Source organism: Corticium candelabrum, chromosome 3, assembly GCF_963422355.1.
Source record: "Corticium candelabrum chromosome 3, ooCorCand1.1, whole genome shotgun sequence".
NCBI classification, from domain to species: Eukaryota; Metazoa; Porifera; class Homoscleromorpha; order Homosclerophorida; family Plakinidae; genus Corticium; species Corticium candelabrum.
In genome coordinates this window covers 6,386,036-6,405,598 of record NC_085087.1, presented here as the reverse complement: position 1 = coordinate 6,405,598, position 19,563 = coordinate 6,386,036, and the positions used below count along the sequence as shown (strand labels likewise).

The 19,563-nt window shown below is 41.1% G+C and overlaps 3 protein-coding genes across 4 annotated transcripts in view; all 3 read right to left on the bottom strand.

Annotated features, from left to right (window-relative positions):
• Positions 1-481: 481 nt before the first annotated feature.
• On the bottom strand, positions 482-8,817 carry LOC134176927 (cell adhesion molecule DSCAM-like). Its single transcript, XM_062643610.1, has 10 exons — positions 8,400-8,817; positions 7,215-7,484; positions 6,022-6,285; positions 4,861-5,157; positions 4,618-4,688; positions 4,327-4,558; positions 3,093-3,386; positions 1,520-1,777; positions 1,267-1,417; positions 482-1,020 (listed from the first exon to the last, which is right to left on the bottom strand). The coding sequence occupies exons 3-10, from the start codon at positions 6,230-6,232 to the stop codon at positions 810-812; spliced, it is 1,725 nt and encodes a 574-aa protein (XP_062499594.1). The 5' UTR covers positions 6,233-6,285; positions 7,215-7,484; positions 8,400-8,817; the 3' UTR covers positions 482-809.
• Positions 7,207-9,586, bottom strand: LOC134177695 (uncharacterized). Its single transcript, XM_062644475.1, has 4 exons — positions 9,544-9,586; positions 9,122-9,133; positions 8,400-8,750; positions 7,207-7,484 (listed from the first exon to the last, which is right to left on the bottom strand). Exons 1-4 carry the CDS (start codon positions 9,584-9,586, stop codon positions 7,207-7,209), a joined length of 684 nt encoding a protein of 227 aa, XP_062500459.1.
• Positions 9,587-9,618: 32 nt separating this feature from the next.
• LOC134177178 (cell adhesion molecule DSCAM-like) overlaps positions 9,619-19,563 on the bottom strand; it is a 13,942-nt gene continuing 3,997 nt past the window's right edge. Inside the window, exons 6-14 of one of the 2 annotated variants that reach the window (XM_062643929.1) lie at positions 16,956-17,026; positions 16,657-16,894; positions 15,160-15,444; positions 13,892-14,221; positions 12,354-12,626; positions 11,127-11,255; positions 11,031-11,070; positions 10,803-10,971; positions 9,619-9,898 (exon numbers count right to left, since the gene is read on the bottom strand). In XM_062643929.1, the coding sequence (XP_062499913.1) occupies positions 9,833-9,898; positions 10,803-10,971; positions 11,031-11,070; positions 11,127-11,255; positions 12,354-12,626; positions 13,892-14,221; positions 15,160-15,444; positions 16,657-16,894; positions 16,956-17,026 (1,601 nt within the window). In that variant the 3' untranslated portion in view covers positions 9,619-9,832. The remainder of the gene's footprint in view (positions 9,899-10,802; positions 10,972-11,030; positions 11,071-11,126; positions 11,256-12,353; positions 12,627-13,891; positions 14,222-15,159; positions 15,445-16,656; positions 16,895-16,955; positions 17,027-19,563) is intronic. The other variant, XM_062643930.1, reaches the window with a different exon arrangement.

The following is a 19,563-nucleotide window of genomic DNA, read 5'->3' as shown; positions in this document are numbered from 1 at the left end:
TACAATCTAAACTGTCTATATAAATACATATTGTATCAATTTACGTACATTAGCCCGGCCATGTCCCTCGTTGCCGCGTGCGACACAGAGAAGAATAATGCGTTGTGATTGGTGACTCGCTTGCATACCATACATTCCTGAAGCATGACACCCATATATGGTTATTTTTTGGCGTACATAGCCAGCCAGCCAGCCAGCCACAAGGATTTGGGGCAAATAGAACCCTGTTAGTATACCCCTCCTCATAAGTCACGTAACTTCTTTGAAGTCCCATCCCTTTAACTCGTAGCTTTCAACAAACAGCAATAAGTTTCCATAATGTTTGGCTTCATCCCCAGGATGAATTGTGCATAAAACTCACTGGTACATGTATTACCTGAATAACTTTAGCACTAAAGTGTGTCACCATTTCAAGAGCATATAACGCAGTTATGTGCAGCAATAAGTCTATACTGTATGACAACCAATATACAGAGAACACTTGTAATTTGTCTTGTAGCTATAGTCTACATAAGTCGTAGTGTGTGAGCTGCAGTATACCCACACATATACCAAAGTTGACAAAGTAGATTCACTACCAGATGCAACTCCTACAACTCACATGTAGAAAGTAAATATCCAGCTAGTTGCTGAAATGTTACCATTGCATAAAATGATTGTCATACACCAATTGCAACAGATGCATAATAAAAATGCAATAAAAGCCCTATCAACAAGCTACTATTAAAGAACAGTCCATAGATAGAAAGCATCACTAATACAGTCCTTCACTAGCAACAGCCTGCCTGCATGATTATACATTAAACATTCTAATTCCCATTACCTCGGTTTTCAGCACCTGTTGTTTTGTAAGCTGCATTGTCAACCAATAATCCTTGATAATGTGGACTTGTGCGAATGACGGTGTCTTCATACAGTGGAGTCGCTGGTATGCCAGTGCCAGGTATTGCCTCATATGTAGAATCATCAATTGCTTCCCTTTCGTGTTCTTCCACTGCTGTAGACAGCTCCTTTACACTCCTAAAAACCCTCAGTTCTACGTACAATACTGTTAACTGTTGAATTTGCATAATCAAGGCTAATCTGGCAAGTTTGCTTGAAACATTTTTGAATATGTAGTTTGTGGAACAAACTCCAGTTAGTATCACACGATGCTAGTCAAGCTTAGATATGTTGATTATTGTGTGTGTGTGTGTGTGTGTGTGTGTGTGTGTGCACGTGCACGCACGTGTGTACATTAGTATACATGACTGCAACAACACGTACTTCGATTTAACATTTCCACCAGACTGTTTTCTCCTCAACATAACGATCAATAGAATGATAACCATTATGCTAATTCCAAGTATCACTCCAATAGCAATGCCAGCTTTTGCACCACCTGAAAGGCCACTACTCTTGCCTTCACTAGGAATATCTAATAAAAAATAAAACCCATTTCAACAAAGCAACAAAAAGACGCAAACAAGTCTAAAGCACAATTAACAGCAAATAAACACATAAACAGAAATATTCATACCGACTGTAACTTTGTTTGACGTAATATCATTGACTTTGCAAAAGATGACTGCCTTGTTTAGATCTTCAGCGTATGCCACAGTCAAGACGTTTTTTCGCACCGTAATAGACCCTGCACTTGATACAACCTCATTATTAACCCTCCACTCAACTGGTGGTGGTGGTGGAGCACCACTAGAAGTTAGACATGTAGCTGTGCCAGGTGCATCTTTGTCAACACGAAGTGTCTCTGGTGGATGAAGTTCAATGGCAGTAAGTGCTAGAACAGGCAAGTGACAATATGAAAGTCCAGGCAAAATAGCTTTCTCAATACGTTCAAACATATATACAAAAATTAACGTGACTGTACCAAATGATAACCACACAAGCAAACAGACATGCTGACAGACAGGCAACAATGACTTGAACCTTTTAGACAACTGCATCATTTAAGTGTTAGTCTCTAATTAGCACCAAGTGATTCAAGTTATTTTGAGTATCTCAATCGTTCAACATACACATCGTGTCCATTCACCTTTTGTTTCAACTTCTTCAATCGCCTCCCGCTCTTGACCGTTAAAAAGACTTATCGTATTACCTCGCATAGAACGGCATGCCGTTATGGAATGAATTTTAGCAGGGTGCCGTTATACCTCGAGGTACAACGGCATGCCGTTGTAAATGAGGGAATTTTACCAGCGCCTCAAATTGCACATCCAACAAAATCTAAGATCTTTCTTAAGTGGTACTACTAACTACTACTAAGTCTTCAAGAACATGCCATGCATAGAGATTACCGGTAAGCACTAATCAGTTTCTACTTTTTCGTGTTCCTCATCATCATCACTGTCTTGATCTGTCAAACCTGATGGTTTGTCATCTACTAATGGTTCTTCGCAAGTAGCTGTTTCATCTGTCATCAATGTGTTAGTTTGACACGTGTCTCCTCCATTACTGCAATACTAATATCAAAAGACAGGCCTTGTATTACTGTGACTACTGTAGTTTGTTCTATAACGGCACCTCACCCAATAACGTTATGCCGTTATAGGTACCTGCTGGAGTTGTAGCAGATTCTGGTAAAATTTGCTTATAACGGCATGCCGTTCTATGTGAGGTAATATGGTACGACAACTGTGATTGTGTACGAAGTCTTAGGATTCAATTGTTTTATGGTGTAAGTCTCTATCCCTTTTTCTAAAGTTTCACTCAAGTTGGTCCCCCAATGTACAGTGATTTCTGTCACAGCATCCAAGACATTGCCAATCTGCCAATTAACTTTGATTGTTGTCTCAGTTGTTGTGCCGATAGTGACAGTAACAACTGAAACAAACGGCCACATCCATCAAACACAAAATGCAACATTTATTCAAGCAAATAAAATCTCCACTAAATGCATCGTGTGTGCATGAAAACAAATAGAATTAAAAATATCTAAACAAATGGCTCTACATTCCTTGCTGTGTGACTGCATGACTAGCCCAGACTCCTAAACATGTCCCTGTTATTATCACTACAGTACATCAATGCAGAGACCCATAAATCTAAAGTTACTACATTTTGTAGCCACCCTTTACTGATTACAACGTTGTTACCTTCAGTCTGTGTTGTTCTCTTAATTTCATCAGGTACACCAAAACCATTAACATTCCTAGCAGTGACTATCACTGTGTACTCCTGTCTTGGTATGAGTCCTTCAATAAGAGCTGCTGTTTCTTGCTGATTTTGTTGAAATATTGTGAAATCTCTTGATGCACCAGCACGGTACTCAACTCTGTACCCATCTATACGTACATTCTGTCCTCCAGTGTCTGTTGGTTCCTCCCACTTAACATTGAGACTGTTCTCTGTTACCTCTGTTGTGCCAAGACTGGTCACCTTGCCTGGTACTAACCACAAAACACCACATGTACACTTATGAACATGCAACAAACAAGTAGGATTTACACAAATTATCTCAAAGAATCTTTAAAAGATGGTCCTATTGTATCTGCCAACAAATATACGTCAGTAAGTAGAGGTGACTGCTAAATACTGCCAGTGTGTGTGTGTGTGTGTGTGTGTGTGTGTGTGTGTGTGTGTGTGTGTGTGTGTGTGTGTGTGTGTGTGTGTGTGTGTGTGTGTGTGTGTGTGTGTGTGCATGCGTGCATGCGTGCATGTGTGTGTGTGTGTGTGTGTGTGTGTGTGTGTGTGTGTGTGTGTGTGTGTGTGTGTGTGTGTGTGTGTGTGTGTGTGTGTGTGTGTGTGTGTGTGTGTGTGTGTGTGTGTGTGTAGATTACCATGAGAGGCAACTCCACTGTAATTCTCATTATAGACTTCATCTGTCACACTCGCAATTAATTAAGTGCATGGACTGAAACAAGAGGCAACTACACTTACAGGCTGTGTACCAGATTATACATCTATATCTATTTCATTGTTCATACCTATAAAGACCAAAATCTAGTTTAGTAAATCATTCCGTTTCTATTAAATTATAAACTACAGACTGATAGTGTAACAGTATGCTAATAGATTAATTCAAATCTAAATCCAGAAAGTTGATTTGACTACGAGATGTATAGCACAAACGCAAACCTGTGTTCTTGAATCTAAAGGAATGTACAGCCAGCAGTAATGACAACATATGTATGTACAAAGTCAATACGAGATAAACATATTTTACATTACTTCAATTACATTTCCAGATCACAAGTATCGACTAATGGAAACAAATCAACAACTGTACAGAAGTTAATTCCTGTGTTCTGAAGTATCTTCATTAGGAAGACAAACTAATTAAATGTAAGATACTGTTAAATTGATCATAGATATTATAATGCTCATTACCTGTTGTGTCAGTTGTAAACGATACTTTGTTTGATGGAGGTGATCGATATGGTCCTGCGTTTCTTGCATACACTACCACCTTATAAGTGGCACCTTTTAATAAACCAGTCAGTGTCCCTGATGGAGCAGCTCCATTTGTATATTCCGTATTACTTTGATTATTATAACTGTATGCCATCTCATAGTATGTTATGCTGCCTTCATTGCTGGCTAAAAGGCTTTCATTGACAATCTAATAATTAAAACAAATAGTTGTCGAGAATATCTTGCAAATATAAGGAGTTGACTTACTTTCCAAGTCAGCTTTGCTGATATGGCTTTAACTTCACTATAGCTAAGCTCAGTTGGACCGAGAGACAGAGCTACAAAACAAGACGCCATACAAAATTCAACAACTGCAAGCATTATATGCTGAGACGTCAAATGACTGAAACAAGCAAGCAAAAGTGCAAGCATGCAGATGTAACAACCATGTCCACACACACAACCAACCAATAAAACACACTGTTGCGTTGCACAGTTAGTATTTCTTACCATTAGGATGTGTTATCAGTTTTTCTATGTCACTGAATTCTCCTTCTCCAATAGCATTCCTGGCTCTCACTCTAAAGTCATAATCAGTCAAAGGCATCAACCCCTCGACCAGCTGTTCTGTTGTGGCTCCGTCATTGAAATTTCTAGCAATCATCCAATCACTAGATCCGGTCTGTCTATAGATCACTTCATATCCATTGATTGGACTGAAGTTCTCAGATCCAGATATCCATGACAAAGTGATAGAAATATTTGTTTTTTCCTTAGCTGTCAAGTTGGTCGTTGCATCAGGTGAAACTAAAATATAAATACCAAATTGTTATTACAATTTTCTGATCATTCTGTCCAACTGGCTAGCATAGTTGTGACAAGATCGATTATAAAGATCACTTCCTTACTCTTTCTGTCTATTTATAAAGATAATATAACTGCTTCCAAAGTGATATGAACATCTTTGTCAGCTGTACAACTAAGACGAGTAAAGAATGAGTCAAGTCCATTGTAGATAGCTAAGAATCTGAGGTTGTCTTTTCATCATGCAGGTAAGTATTGATAATCCTTCAAAATAAGATCCATCATGTGATAGACATAACTCTTTCTATAATATCTTGTTTCTTGATCATATAGTCACAAGTATAAAAGCAAGATTCTCTCAATAGCATTTACATTACCAAAAACTACAATAAAACTACAGTGACTTTCTATAGCTATATAGAACAATACAACTAAATCACAGTATACCTGCCTTAACCAGGCTGTTCTCCTGCCTTACAAGACAGTACGTGTTTTAACTGTTAGGAGCCACACAAGCTAATCAGCTGCATATATTACAAAGTCTTATCATCACCATCCTTTGCAGGCAAGCTAAACTGATGTAAAAAAAGTAATGACCTTCTGCCGTCATCACTAGATCCCCATTCAAAGCAAACAGTAATGCTCAAAACTATGTCAACATGTGGAATCACACCCAGCCCATTTCACTCGGAAGGATGACACGGCGGAAAGGGGTCTGGCTACACGAGACTACACCCAGCCTTCTGTAAGACCTGAAAGTGTATCAGCTAATGAATGAGTAAGAGTTCTCTACTGTCACACCTGATGTAAAACCTCTAACTGCTGGCTCTACCAACCAAGTAATTACCACCTTATAGCATAACTTACCTTGAACTTGAAGAACAACTGTATCCATGTCCACTCCTGCATCATTCTTTCCTTCACAGGTGTAAGTGCCCGTGTCGCTTTTCTTTGCCGATGTGATAGTCAATGTACTGCTTCCTTGCTCACCAGCCTTTTGCATTTGGTCATCATGAAACCACCAAATTTGTGGCACTGGAATGCCTGTAGACTCGCATCTAAATGTGATGTTATCCATTTGACTGATTGTGTAAGTGTTTTGCCCATTTAGAATGAGAGTATGAGGAACAGCTACAATACAAAAGATGTCAACATTCAACACTTGTGCAAATAGCAAGATTGACAAACCAACAGACAGACAACCAAACATCAAAACACAAATGAACAAACACAGGACGTTCATATCCACAAGTGCACGCACTCATGAACACACACACACACACACACACACACACACACACACACACACACACACACACACACACACACACACACACACACATGCACACACATACACACACACCTGCAAGTTCACAAGTGACTAGATAAACAGACAGATAAGCAAACATGTACATAACGAGAGCACTCAGAGAGTGAATTCCTCAGTCATAATAATAAAATAATTTTTTTTAAAAATTGCCAAGTTTGTCTATCCAGATAATGATTGGATGTCCTAGCTGTATGAACCAATCCTTCTCTCCATTGTCATATTAAAAAATGACAAATGACAGATTTTCTTTTTGTCGCTCTCTGCATGCTACATTGACAAAGATCCGCCAAGCCATAAAAACAAACACAAGAGAGGTACGTCTAATGAGCAAAAATCTTTCATCTCTCAAAAACATTCTGAGAGATAGCAACATTTTTACTTATTATAGGAATGTTATCAGTGCATGAGAGTAAATTCGAAGTGACTGCAGTCACGTCAAATAATTTTTTGCAAAGGTTCACCTTTCAAACGAGGACTGTCTTAATTCTAGTATCACAATCCGTCCTTAATTAAATCACTTGTATGTTGGTCCAAGACCATGCGACTTCTGGTAAAATTTCATCCAGAACTTTCATGTAATTCTGGTAACAAACAAAAAAACAAAAACAAAAACAAATGGAAGCAAAAACACAACCTCCTTGACAGAGGTGACTACAGACTAACACACGTATATAGCCACTTAACAACAAAAGACTATATAACACACATACTGAACTAAACATTTACTCACTCTGAACTGTAAAATACACTGTCCCGCTTCTAAGTCCAGCCTTGTTCTCACCAACACACTCATATTCTCCAGCATCAGTTTCTTTGACTTTGTCAATAGTATAGCTCACAGTGTTTGTAAGTGAGGAATTTTTCAGTATCTCTCCTGTTTTCTGCCGCCTGATGAACAGGTAAGAAGGATCTGGTTTAGCTTCAGGAGATTTACAAGTAATCGTCACGGAATCCGACAAGTTGGTATTAGGAGCAGTAAACTGACTGATGGTAGGAGCAACTGAAACAAAGAAGTTCGTGTATATTAATTAAATGCACTAATTGCACACACATACATACTACACAGGGCCGACGGAGCCGCAGCAGCAGCAGCGGCCATGGCCGTCCCACTTTTTGAAAACTCGACTTCAGCCAGCGAACGATTGCCGCATACTTCCGGTCTAAAGGTAGCGCTGATTAAATAAAATAATATATTTGGTCATCTACCGAATTGTGGCTCTACTAATTTGGTGACTGTTTTGAAGTCTCCTACGACTTCTCTTTTGTTACCTGGACTATATTCCCCGACCTCTGTGACAGCACACTGCTCACGAATGTGTGCCAACCCACCCCTAGCGTGCGCTAAGCCACACCCACTAACGCGCGCTAGGCCGCTCCACTTTTAAATTGCTTCCGTCGAACCTGCTACAGACAAACACAGTCATTGATATAAATGAAGTCCTCAATTCAAAAATCTTTCTTAGCATAAAATCCCTTTTGGTAAGTCAAGTCATCTTCTAGCATGATGCATAGTCACTTTTTTAGTAAGACAACGGCCTACCCATAATTTCTGTTCAAAAAGAGAATCACTGCTTCATCAGAAAAATATTCAGAAAATACAGTAGATCAGGAAACGTTGCATTGGTATCTGTTTAGTTTGCAACGTGGAACAAGTTTGAACAGGAGGTCCTGCAATGTTTGCTTTCAGATCTCATCCTCAAACTGTTATCCGCCCATGTTACAACTAAACGCAATATGTCCCCTCCTAGCATTTGAGGAATGCGGTTCTTCGAACTTCCCCCGAAGAAGCAAGTCAATACAAACGACTACTTTAGGAGCAGACACGTATGTCACTTGGATCCCGCAGTCTCATAGGACAACACGAGGACCAGACGTCAACACACTTCTAAAAGTCTAGCAACATAACTTCACTCACTTGCAAGCTCCACCTTACGAGTTGGACCAAAGCGAGCCTGAAGTCCATGATCAGGATCATTCACTTGTATAGCGCACTCCCACTCGCCTTCGTATTTCTTACTGAATCTGTCAATCTTGAGTTTTAGTGTCCCAGGTTCACTCCTCACCAGAGGATCACTCCCAAACTTCTGTAGCGCATTTCCAAAAGTGTTCTCGTCAAACGATCTAATCTGATACGCAGGAGGGACGTTATCATTCCGCTTGCACCATAACACAACACTCGTATTCTCCACGACGATGTAGCTAATAGGGTAGACAGTCCATCCACCACTCAGTGTAACATTCTCATACAGATTCAGTGTCTGACCGCCTGCATACAAAAACAGCTATTAAAAACCAAAATGTTAGGAAGACCATGAAACTACAAAAGTAAGAAAAATTAACGCCAGAGATACCAATTAGCGCATGCGCTGTATTCTAAATGACTGTCCGTTGGTCCGTCCAGAGGCACTACTAGTAGGCTACCGTAACTGTAGCGCTGCGCGCCTCGGGTTAAACTAACCCTATAGGCTACACTTTTAGAAAGGAGAGACTAGCATGAAAGCACGCAACAGCGTCTGCTTTCTCTCTGCATCTGCTGTCACTCGTGTCAATCAACCACGCCCAACCCGCCTACACAAACATGCGCCGAGGTGAGAGCGATTGCCGGCGTCCTTTCTCTCTACAGCTCTCTACGCTTACCTGACACCGACCCTAGAGCAAAACAAGTCAGTATTCGCAACACAATCATGATGATGACGTTAAACGAGGCAGAGACACTGCTATCCGACCTTCGTTGTTGTTGGCTCAAATAAAAACGTCAAGACATCATGCCCTCAAATGTAAAAAATTCTAAAAGCTTAGAAAGCAATGCCCGGATGTGAAAACAGATTAGCCTAAAGAGGTCAAACATCCACATGATTTCGGTAAACTCTAGTCTCGCGAGGCAACCTTTCTCCGACCTCCGTGCTCACTGCATAATGGTGGTGGTAGTACGTGTGTGTGTGTGTGTGTGTGTGTGTGTGTGTGGTGTGTGTGTGTGTGTGTGTGTGTGTGTGTGTGTGTGTGTGTGTGTGTGTGCGCGCGTGCGCGCGTGCGTTCGTCCCTATCTGATCACAGTTTGCCTGAGCTTGCCAATTGCACAAGACCACAAGACATGGTAGTCATGTCTCATATAAGTGGACCAGACTTAGTTACTTCTAGTTGCTGTGCTCACATCATATTACCTATAACGTAACTTGCCAATTGATTACATACTACACATGAAATCTCCACCCTGCAACCAATAACAGTTGCCAAACTTAACAATACACTTAATTAATTCAACTATCATGAAAGAATCGTAATTCACACAGTTCTTCAGAGATTCCAGGAGACTACAACGATGAGTATCCCCATGTCATAATTATACTGTCAGATGATTGTTTCTATAGAAGATTTGGGAGCTGCAGGTGACACAGCTGAAGATGGTGAAGTAGTCTACAAAAAGACACAAACCAACACACTTTACAATCACATGGGCATAGTGTCCTGTCCGACCAGTCTGGCCATGGCCGGACCAGTTTTGAAGAATACACTTTGGCAGACATTCAGTGGCATCAACTTTTGTTTTAATGGTCTAGTCGATTAAATAAAAATTATATTTCTACTCATGGCAGTACTTTGTACTCTACCTAATAACGTGCGCTACATTACCCTGCCTGTTAGCGTGTGCTAGGCTAGACCAGTCAGTATCAGGGGTGGCCAATTACTCAAGTTTTTTCAGAAGCAGTTATTGAAATTTTGTAATATTTTTGTTTCTAGTCGGTATGGCGTTAGTTGCAATCAATGATGGGCACCAAGCAAGCAAAGATTTGGCACCAAGGCTTGAAGCCACTCCAGATGGTGACATCATGACTGTGACTAAAGAGTGATGATTTCGTGAGCACAAAAAAGGGATCACAATCGAATGTCAATCATGTGTCTGTGTGCCTGTCTACTGTCTGTCTGCATGCATGCAATGATGCATGAATATGTACAAATGTATGTATGTACGTACTACGTGTGTTTGTACTATATAGGTATGTAGATAGGTAGCCTCAGACTCGTGCATGTGTGTCCATGTGGAAGTGTTCTTTCCCTTGGCACCAGCCTTATCCGAACTTGGCCACCCCTGATTATTAGCTTCCTACGCCATCATCATTAGAATATACAGAAACTTGCAGGTTAATAAAAACAATGACAATGCAAGTACACTGTATAAATTTTGAGGTTTACATAGTGTTGCTGATTAATAAGAAGAAATTAAAAAAAATTCCACGACAAAGTGTGATCGAGGTATGACATGCAACTGTGATAGAACCAATAACAAACAATCCCGTCAACAGCAACTAGCAAATCTCACCTTTTCAGTCTGCAGAGGTTTGCCTGTTTGGCACACAGGGTCTTCAGCAACTGGATAGGTTTGTTTACCTTGTTGTGGCTGTGATTTTGTAAGCTCCTCTACTTTAGCTGCAGCTGAATAGCTTGATCTTGTTGTTACACCAACAGCGAGATCTCTGTGCTTGTAAAAGCTGTCAAAAAAGTAAAATGCCAACGAAAAATACTCAATCATATTACACAGTAGTCTCACCTTGTTTGTGTCGAGTCTTCCTCAACTTCCAGTTTTTCTACTCAAACATCAATACAATACATCATATTTACATTTTGATTATCATGTGATATCAACCTCTCTTCTTCATTCTGCTTCTGCAGTACCCTATCACGACAAAAATGATGCACACAGCCACTATAACTCCCACAGCAATGCCTCCACCAACTGCAGGACCAGAGTCGTTACTGCTTTCCTGTAGACTTCCTGCAAATCACAAATAGAAACAATTTACACAATGTAAATTTAGACCAGGTAAACAAACAGGCAGACAAAAACAGACAAACATATAGACAAACACACAGACAAACAAACAAACAGACGAACAAACAGAGAAACAAACAGAGCAACAAACAGACAAACAAACAGACAGACAGTGGTTTATTCTTCCATATAGCCGCAACAACTAATAAGCGTATGGCTGTAACTGTAGCCCCTACCAACACAGCACAAAGCTGTGGCACAGAAAACACCTAGACTCAAGAGTCATAGAGCTAGACTACCAGTACTACTACAAAGAAACAAAGAAAACAGTAAATCTAATCTGTATTTCTTGCACACGCCGTGCACACTCCGTGCACACTCCTACACATAATTTAGCTACAACGCAACACAAAATAACGTCCACCAAAGACACATCTACAGGATCTGAGTTAAAAAGGAGGGCTTGATGTTGAAAGCTTCGTCAGGAGAACCATCCACTTCCAACTTGTCCAACTGGCATACTGTGGAACCAACAGCTCCGTCACTCCAAGACACCATGAAGAACGGATACCAGGCGCAAAACTTCGACGCAAAACATGACACTCAAGAAGGTGCCAATGGTGTTAACCTCCTAAGACCTCCCAAACACCAACTTGACCTCCCTCAAGGATGACAGACCACGTCTTCAGGAGACAAAATGTTCCGACATGCAAACTAAGACAGCGGCAGCCAGCCAGCCAGCCAGTCAGCCAAACAGACAGACAAACACACAAACACAAACAAACATACAAACAAACAGACAAGCAACCAAACAGACAAGCAAACAGCCAAACAAACAGACAAGCAACCAAACAGACAAAAAACAGACAAACAAATAGACAAAAAACTGACAAAAACGGACAAACAAATAAACATACAGACAAACAGAAAACAAACAAACAGACAGAAAAACACAGACAAACAACAAACAGACAAACAAACAAACTGCAAAGTTGGTTGGCAAAAGGAGAGGCAAACAATGATTTCATGCCACACACAAAAACAAGCAAAACAGAAAGGACTATTCAAAGACAAACATAAGTATGAATAAACACTGATTACCTGCCAGGATCAAATTCGTTGAGGTTCCATAGATTCTGCTAAATCCTCTAATTGCACATGTGTACACCCCTTCATCTTCATCGTTAATATTGCGAATGAAGAGCTTATTGTCACTGAAAGAGTAGTGGTCATCTTTTCGAAGTATTTTGTCGTTCTCTTTCCACCATATTGGATCTCGAACTGGATCACCAAATTGAGAGTTACATTCCAGAATAACACTGGCTCCTGGGGTGGGAAAATTGTTGACAATAGTCACCTCCAATGCTTGCAATTCTAAAATTACAAATTAATGTAGAATGACTTAACAAGGTTAATATCAATAGAATCAAAGAAAAATGTCTGCCACAGAAAATGAAGGAAAGATGTGTCCGGCAAAGTAAATACCCATTCAAACAATGATGTGTTGCATAGGCACATATACTGTGGCATCAACACCAGGGGAAGCAAACAAAATAAAATTTGACATGTCCAAGCTTTTTGCCTAAAGAATATTTGTACATGCACTTGCTTTTGCTTATGATTTACAATTATCAGCAAATAATTCTAACTTAATTATAAATATAACAGTAGACTGCTTGAACTTATGCTTGCAAGTGTTCAACAAGCTGCATACGGTAGCATGCCAGTTATCTGAATGCACCAGCTAACTGAATGCGGAGTGCCGTAGATGCCCTCTAGAAGTGCGCGCTGTAAACTATTACATGCATAAGCAACAAGGTGTAATGTCAAGTTAGTACCATTGTATGGTAAATTACTTTCTCATTATTACCTTATAGAGGACACCTTTTGCGTGCCAGTAGAGTTAATTAAGGTCAGTTATCCAAAATATTCAGAATTATGAACAGGGTCAAGTCCCAAAGTGTTCGAATATTAAACTGACATCCGACTGTACTCAACTTTCCAGTCTGCAACTTTCTATTGCCATTAGTGCTGATTTTAATTGTCTCACTCACAATGGCCTGCAACCAGATCTTTAAGCTCCAAAAAACTGTTCAGACAATGCGAACTTCATGAAGATGACAAAAGACATCTTCAATAAATTCAAACCCTTATGCTTAGCAGATCAATAATACGGTTTGTTAACTGAGCTGCAATTGCCAGTATTCTTGGTGATATCTGGGCATCATCTCCTCATATCTTCAAAAACTTCATTGTGTGTAGATATCGACTCACAGCTAGCTTTTCAATCCTCAGTACGCTATTGAAACAGACCAGACACACCTTCCAAACTTGGAAAGTCAATGCCTCCCCATGCTCCCAAGTTTGACACATGCAACCACATGCCAATGTGGTCCAACTGTTCATCTAGTGCTTGTGAGCACAACAAAAAACAATCACCTCTAATTCTAATCTGGCACATATGCCCACAGACGTTGTGATTAATTAAATTATAAAAGTCAGCACTACATGCATACACAGCAACCCAACCCTCCATAACACAACAGCATGCACCTCATGAGCAACTGTTGACCTGAATCGACCATCCGTCAAACTACATAGATTCTGGGGGTAGTGAAGTAGTACTACAGAACACATACCTTGGGTTTCAGCTTGAATGACAGGACTCCAGTCACTAGACATGTCGCTCGTTTCCACCTTTAATGCCAAAGCATACACACTTGACCCTTGCAGCTCGTCTATCACCACTTTGCCTCTTTCCAATTCACTGATCTTAACAGTCTTCTTCTCCCAGTTTGCTATTTCTTCAGCATTGCGAAGTTTCCATCTTGGCTCATAAATGTCACCCACACGAACGTAAGCAACAACAAAATGAGTCACATCAAAGTTGTTTGTTTCCAAGTAAAGCGAGATAGTAAACTCAGTTGCTGGTCCAATATTTTGCCGCGTAAATTCTGGCACATCAGGAGCTAAACAACAGCATACAATAAAATGATAGTTGACACAAACACAAAAGCTGAAAACCAAGGTCCCCAGAAATCATGACAAGGACTCCAAATCAAAAATGTATAAGTGCAAAGTTACAGCACAACACATCACTATCCATTACTAATGAAAGCATACATTTTGTGTCATAGTTAGATTGTGCATTTTCACATATCAAATACAATACAAGCTAAAAACTCTTGATGTTATGCTCGATTATCGTCACATGTTTGATAGGACACAACTTAAAGATTGAGTTGGCACACTGATCTACTCTTGTGCTACACAATTGTCAACAAAACAACTAATAAATATTTACAACATCAGCGGCAGCAAGTCTGACAGCACTTCACTCAATCGCGACCGTTGACTTTAGGAGACAAGCAAGCACATCATGTATAATTTAGCATGCTGCATGAAATCATTACATTGTGCATAATTGTGCATTAAAACAGGGTGTAGCGTGGCATGGGCTAGACCGGGCTATAGCGCCATCATCTGTAGGCGTGGTCATAAAAATTGTGGACTGTAACTACGTGTGAGGACCAAAGCTGTATGTAGCATATTCACCACCCTTTTTCTAGTCTGGATATGCCACTGATTATAACGTATCAGTTAATTAATTGAAAACCAATAAAAATGGGCGTGTCCCATTGCATCGTGAAGTTTAGTCCCCTTGACTAAAATGTATAAACAAGTGATGCTTTACAGCAAATTTAAAAACACTTAGGTTCACAAAGTGTCATGAACTTCGCTCAACTTCAACACATTAGTGAAATTCACTAGCATTTACATGTGCAGTTGCATCTTCGTGTGCACCGAGTGTGTCACTTTTAGCTGCATGTTAATTGCTTGCAATGTTTGTACAGTACTACCATCTATACTGACAGACCTAACCTTCAAACGAACACAACTTGCTTACCTGCAGCAACTGTGCTATCCATCACGTCATCAGATATACCAATCCCTACGACGTTGACTGCAGTGACTTGAATCGTATACAACGAATTTGGCTTCAGATTGCTAATAAATGCCATTGTTGCTGTTAGATTCTTTGCGAAAACTTTGAAGATTTCTAATCCAGTGCGATACTCGACTTTGTACCAAACAGTATCAACTCCACCCATGTCTGTTGGTGCTTCCCAACTGACAATAAGACTGGACTCCGTAATGGCCGATACTTCAATATTAAACACTTTGCCTGGTACTAAACATAAACACAACATTAGAACTATTAGTAATACAGAAGCTAATTGAAATAAATAAACAACACACAAAACTGTAGCCTCGGTTCCTACTGCACGTTACTACTCCTACTCCTCGGTTACTACTGCACATGACAGGTAAATGGGGTCAAAAGTAGGAGGAGCGAGGTGGAAAGCGTCTGGGCGCACTGCTACTTCAGACGAGTTCAGGGGCAGAAAAGCTATTAAACATGAAACGCTCCGTGCGGTGGTTTTGATTGGTCTACAACAAGAACAATACCACTTAGTTTACAGTTACAATTGTATACATGCTAAGTAACGTTGTTAGACATAGTGTTAGACTCGTATTACAACAGCTGCAGTGTTCTTGCGATGGAGGTCTTCCCGAGTGAATTAGAAATCGAATCTACACCTGTATTACACTCCTATAAGTACTGATCATCGTAGATCCATTTCAGATGATTCAATAGCAGAAGTAGCTATTTGCTGTCCTCAATTCGGGATCAAAGCTATGAAGTCGTTGTAGCACCTCTTCATACATGACATGTCACCTGGCCCAAGGAGACAACGTTCTTGCATGTTTTCCAACTGAGTATGGCAAGTCTATGATATTCCAAATGATGCCAAGTGTATGCAACACTCTGCAGGTCATTGGTAATTCAGACTGCTCTTTCCATCCAAGCCATTGCTTTCTCTCATGAGAGACCAGGTAGCAAGCTTGACAGAACACGGGGTAACAGCTGCAATGATAGGTGCTAGCTTGTTTGAAGATGAACAGATTCAACGTGATGATGTCAGCATTGTGTTTGCCAGAGATGCTCTCATTGGAGGAATTAACGCCCTCCAACAAAGCCGATTCTGCAATCGCGTTGTTGCTGTGTTGCAGACAAAGTTTGAATTCACTGCGTCGTTCAGTGGCTAGCCTGTTTTTGCTTACCGTTTCGATGTCATTTGAATGGAACTGACTGATGAGTTACCTACATCGTATTACGATTGTATTGTGCAACTAGATTAATGGTATAATTTGAATCTAACAGCTTTCCCGCCCCAGAACTCGTTTGTATTAGCAGTGCACCCAGACCCTTTCCCCTTGCTCCTCCTACGTTTGTCCTCATATACCTGCCACGTCAAGTAGTGTACATACGGGAAAGCGTCTGGAACCGAGGCTAACAAAACTGGTACAAACACAAAAAATTTCTTAAGTGTTTAGTTACCTGTCATGTTAGTTGTTAAGGTCTGCTCGTTAGATGGGGCTGATCGATATGGTCCAGAATTTCGTGCATACACTTTCACTACAAATGTCGTTCCCTTTGATAAACCAATCAACTTCCATGAAGAAACAACTCCCTTTGTAAACTGTGACTTCGTTTCGTTTCGGCCATATACATTGTACGCTATTTCGTAGTGTGATATGTTCCCTTCATTGTCGGGCAGCAGACTGCCATCTGCAAGCTACAAAAACCACCAATACGTCAATGATCACATGGGTTGCTGTTACATCAAGTATACTTACTGTCCACGACAGTTCCACTGTCTGATCTTGAGTGTCGGTTTCGACAAGATTAGTTGGACCGACAGAAGGAGCTACAAATAATACAACAGATGTGTACATACGTACATTGTGTAACAGTTAGAACGAAGGTCAGCATCTCTAAACATTATAAAGCCGTTGTGTCTGTTTGTGTGTGCGTTTGTGTGTGTGTGTGTGTGTGTGTGTGTGTGTGTGTGTGTGTGTGTGTGTGTGTGTGTGTGTGTGTGTGTGTGTGTGTGTGTGTGTGTGTGTGTGTGTGTGTGTGTGTGTGTGTGTGTGTGTGTGTGTGTGTGTGTGTTCAAAGTAAACTCTCAAACGGCGCGGCAGAGAGGCGATCGAACTGTCGCTTGTAGAGTATAAGACAAAATATTACAAGTTAGTCCAACTAACACCATGAATACACTGCAGACTGACAAAAATACAATAATATATACAAATGACATACTGACTGCCTGACCCATCGACTGTTTACTTGTATATGCCTAAATATAGCAGCTATGATTAAGTTCCAGATTAAAATGATATGAATACAAACAACATGGCTGGCTACAACCTCTTCACAGCTCCTCTTAACACACTCAGGCTAAAGGCTAGTGGGGTGGAGCTCGCACAAAGAGGACCTGTTAACGAAATAACGTTCATGTCATGTGTTCAGGGGACCACCAACAGAGCGATTATAGCCGCTGGCATTTCTCCCACTGCCAATGAATGGCACAGAATGTGAGGGCGGGCGCAACAAGCAATGAGCTGTGCTTGTCACAACTCGAACAGCACAATGGGAAGGCAGCGTAATGTAAGTTCAACTAATTCCTTGCGGGCTCCACTAGCCTCTAGCCTGCGGATGCTAACAGGGACTGTGAAAAAGGCTAGGCTAGCTAGTGCCTGCTAACCCAAACATAGCGTCAGTGATTAGTGGCAAAGTGTTTCTACAACTTGACATAACCAATACTCCACAGTGATCGAACTCCACATATACAATAAAGTCATTAACTCTGTACTTCGCATGACGTGGATGAGCATGCATATCCACGTAACGAAACCAAACACATGAGTCTGGGGTTGCCATTGGAAAGGAGGGAAACATCACAGGGTTGCCGGTGCGCATGCCCCGACTGAGCACACAATACTGCCTGGTGCAGCGGCCAACTCCGACATAGTGGCCGCCCCTGACATCATGCTTCCCCCTTTTCTGGCGTATATTTCCACTAACATACATCACTATAACTTGTACATCAACAACAAATTACTGGGAGGGCAGAGTGGGAGTTTGATAATACTCCGGCAGAAAGGCTTTCCCAGAACAGTAGCGTGCGACCACACAATGCAAGAACACAATGAAGGCAACGCAAGCAACAGTGGCAATACCACGAGGTGACAACCTCAGGCACAGCGGCCAAGCCAATAAGTGCTAGTGCAAAGCAACGCGTGCAGCTAACACTGGATACTAAATAACTAGCACCGCCTACACTCTGTCCCTGTAATTGAAACATGCTAACTAGCATTACGCTAATGAAGTGCTAGCACAAGATACTGCAAACTACTAGTTACCAATCCATAACGTCTCCGTACAGCCTTAACTAATATTGTCGCCAATACCCAATAAACATATGTACAGTACACACACACACACACACACACACACACACACACACACACACACACACACACACACCACCACCACCACCACCACCACCACCACCACCACCACCACCACCACCACAAACCATAACTACCCATCTATAGTAGATTATGGCATGTTCTAGCAAGAGTCACTACGCACACAATAGCTAGTACTGTTCAGTTATGATGTCACATGTAATCAAGATGGCAGACGTTAGAGAGTCTCACATGTAGCAGTGTAGTGCCAGAAATGACTTGCTCACTCTCAAACTGTAGTGTTCGTTCCATTGATGTTTGAGCACTTAACCTTGGCTTGTCGTGACTACAGGCAGCATCAGTTCTTGCTGGACAATATCTTCATGCAACGGAAACAATCCACAGACTTGCTCGCAGCCATGTATTGAAGATCCGTAAGAGCAACACTGGGGTTGCAAGCACCCTGTACGCATACAACGATGTGAGTCCGATGCGAGTGCTTTGCATAAAGTGGCAATAGCATGTTGCCGCATCGTGCCTCAATAACACCGGGTGTGTAGGCTCCTGAGTGAAAGGATAGAGGAACAGGGTTCTATGCCAAGATTATTGGAAGGCATAGCGATATGGGCGTGGTATGTTAGTGTTGTCTGTGCAAATTTGGTAATTCTTAACTTCATTACCAGGCCACAAATACTATTACAATACGCCTTAGCATGCCTGGCTAGAACCCTGAGGAATGAGTAGCAAAAGCCAGATGGAAGCCGGAATTCAAGTCGAACAGGAAGCATACGCAGTCCATGCACCACCACCACACATCCGGGCAGACACACGCACTACACACACACACACGCACACACGCACACACACACACACACACACACACACACATGGGCACACACACAGACACAACACACAGACACAACGCACAGACACATGAACACACACACGAACACACACACACACACACACACACACACACACACACACACACACA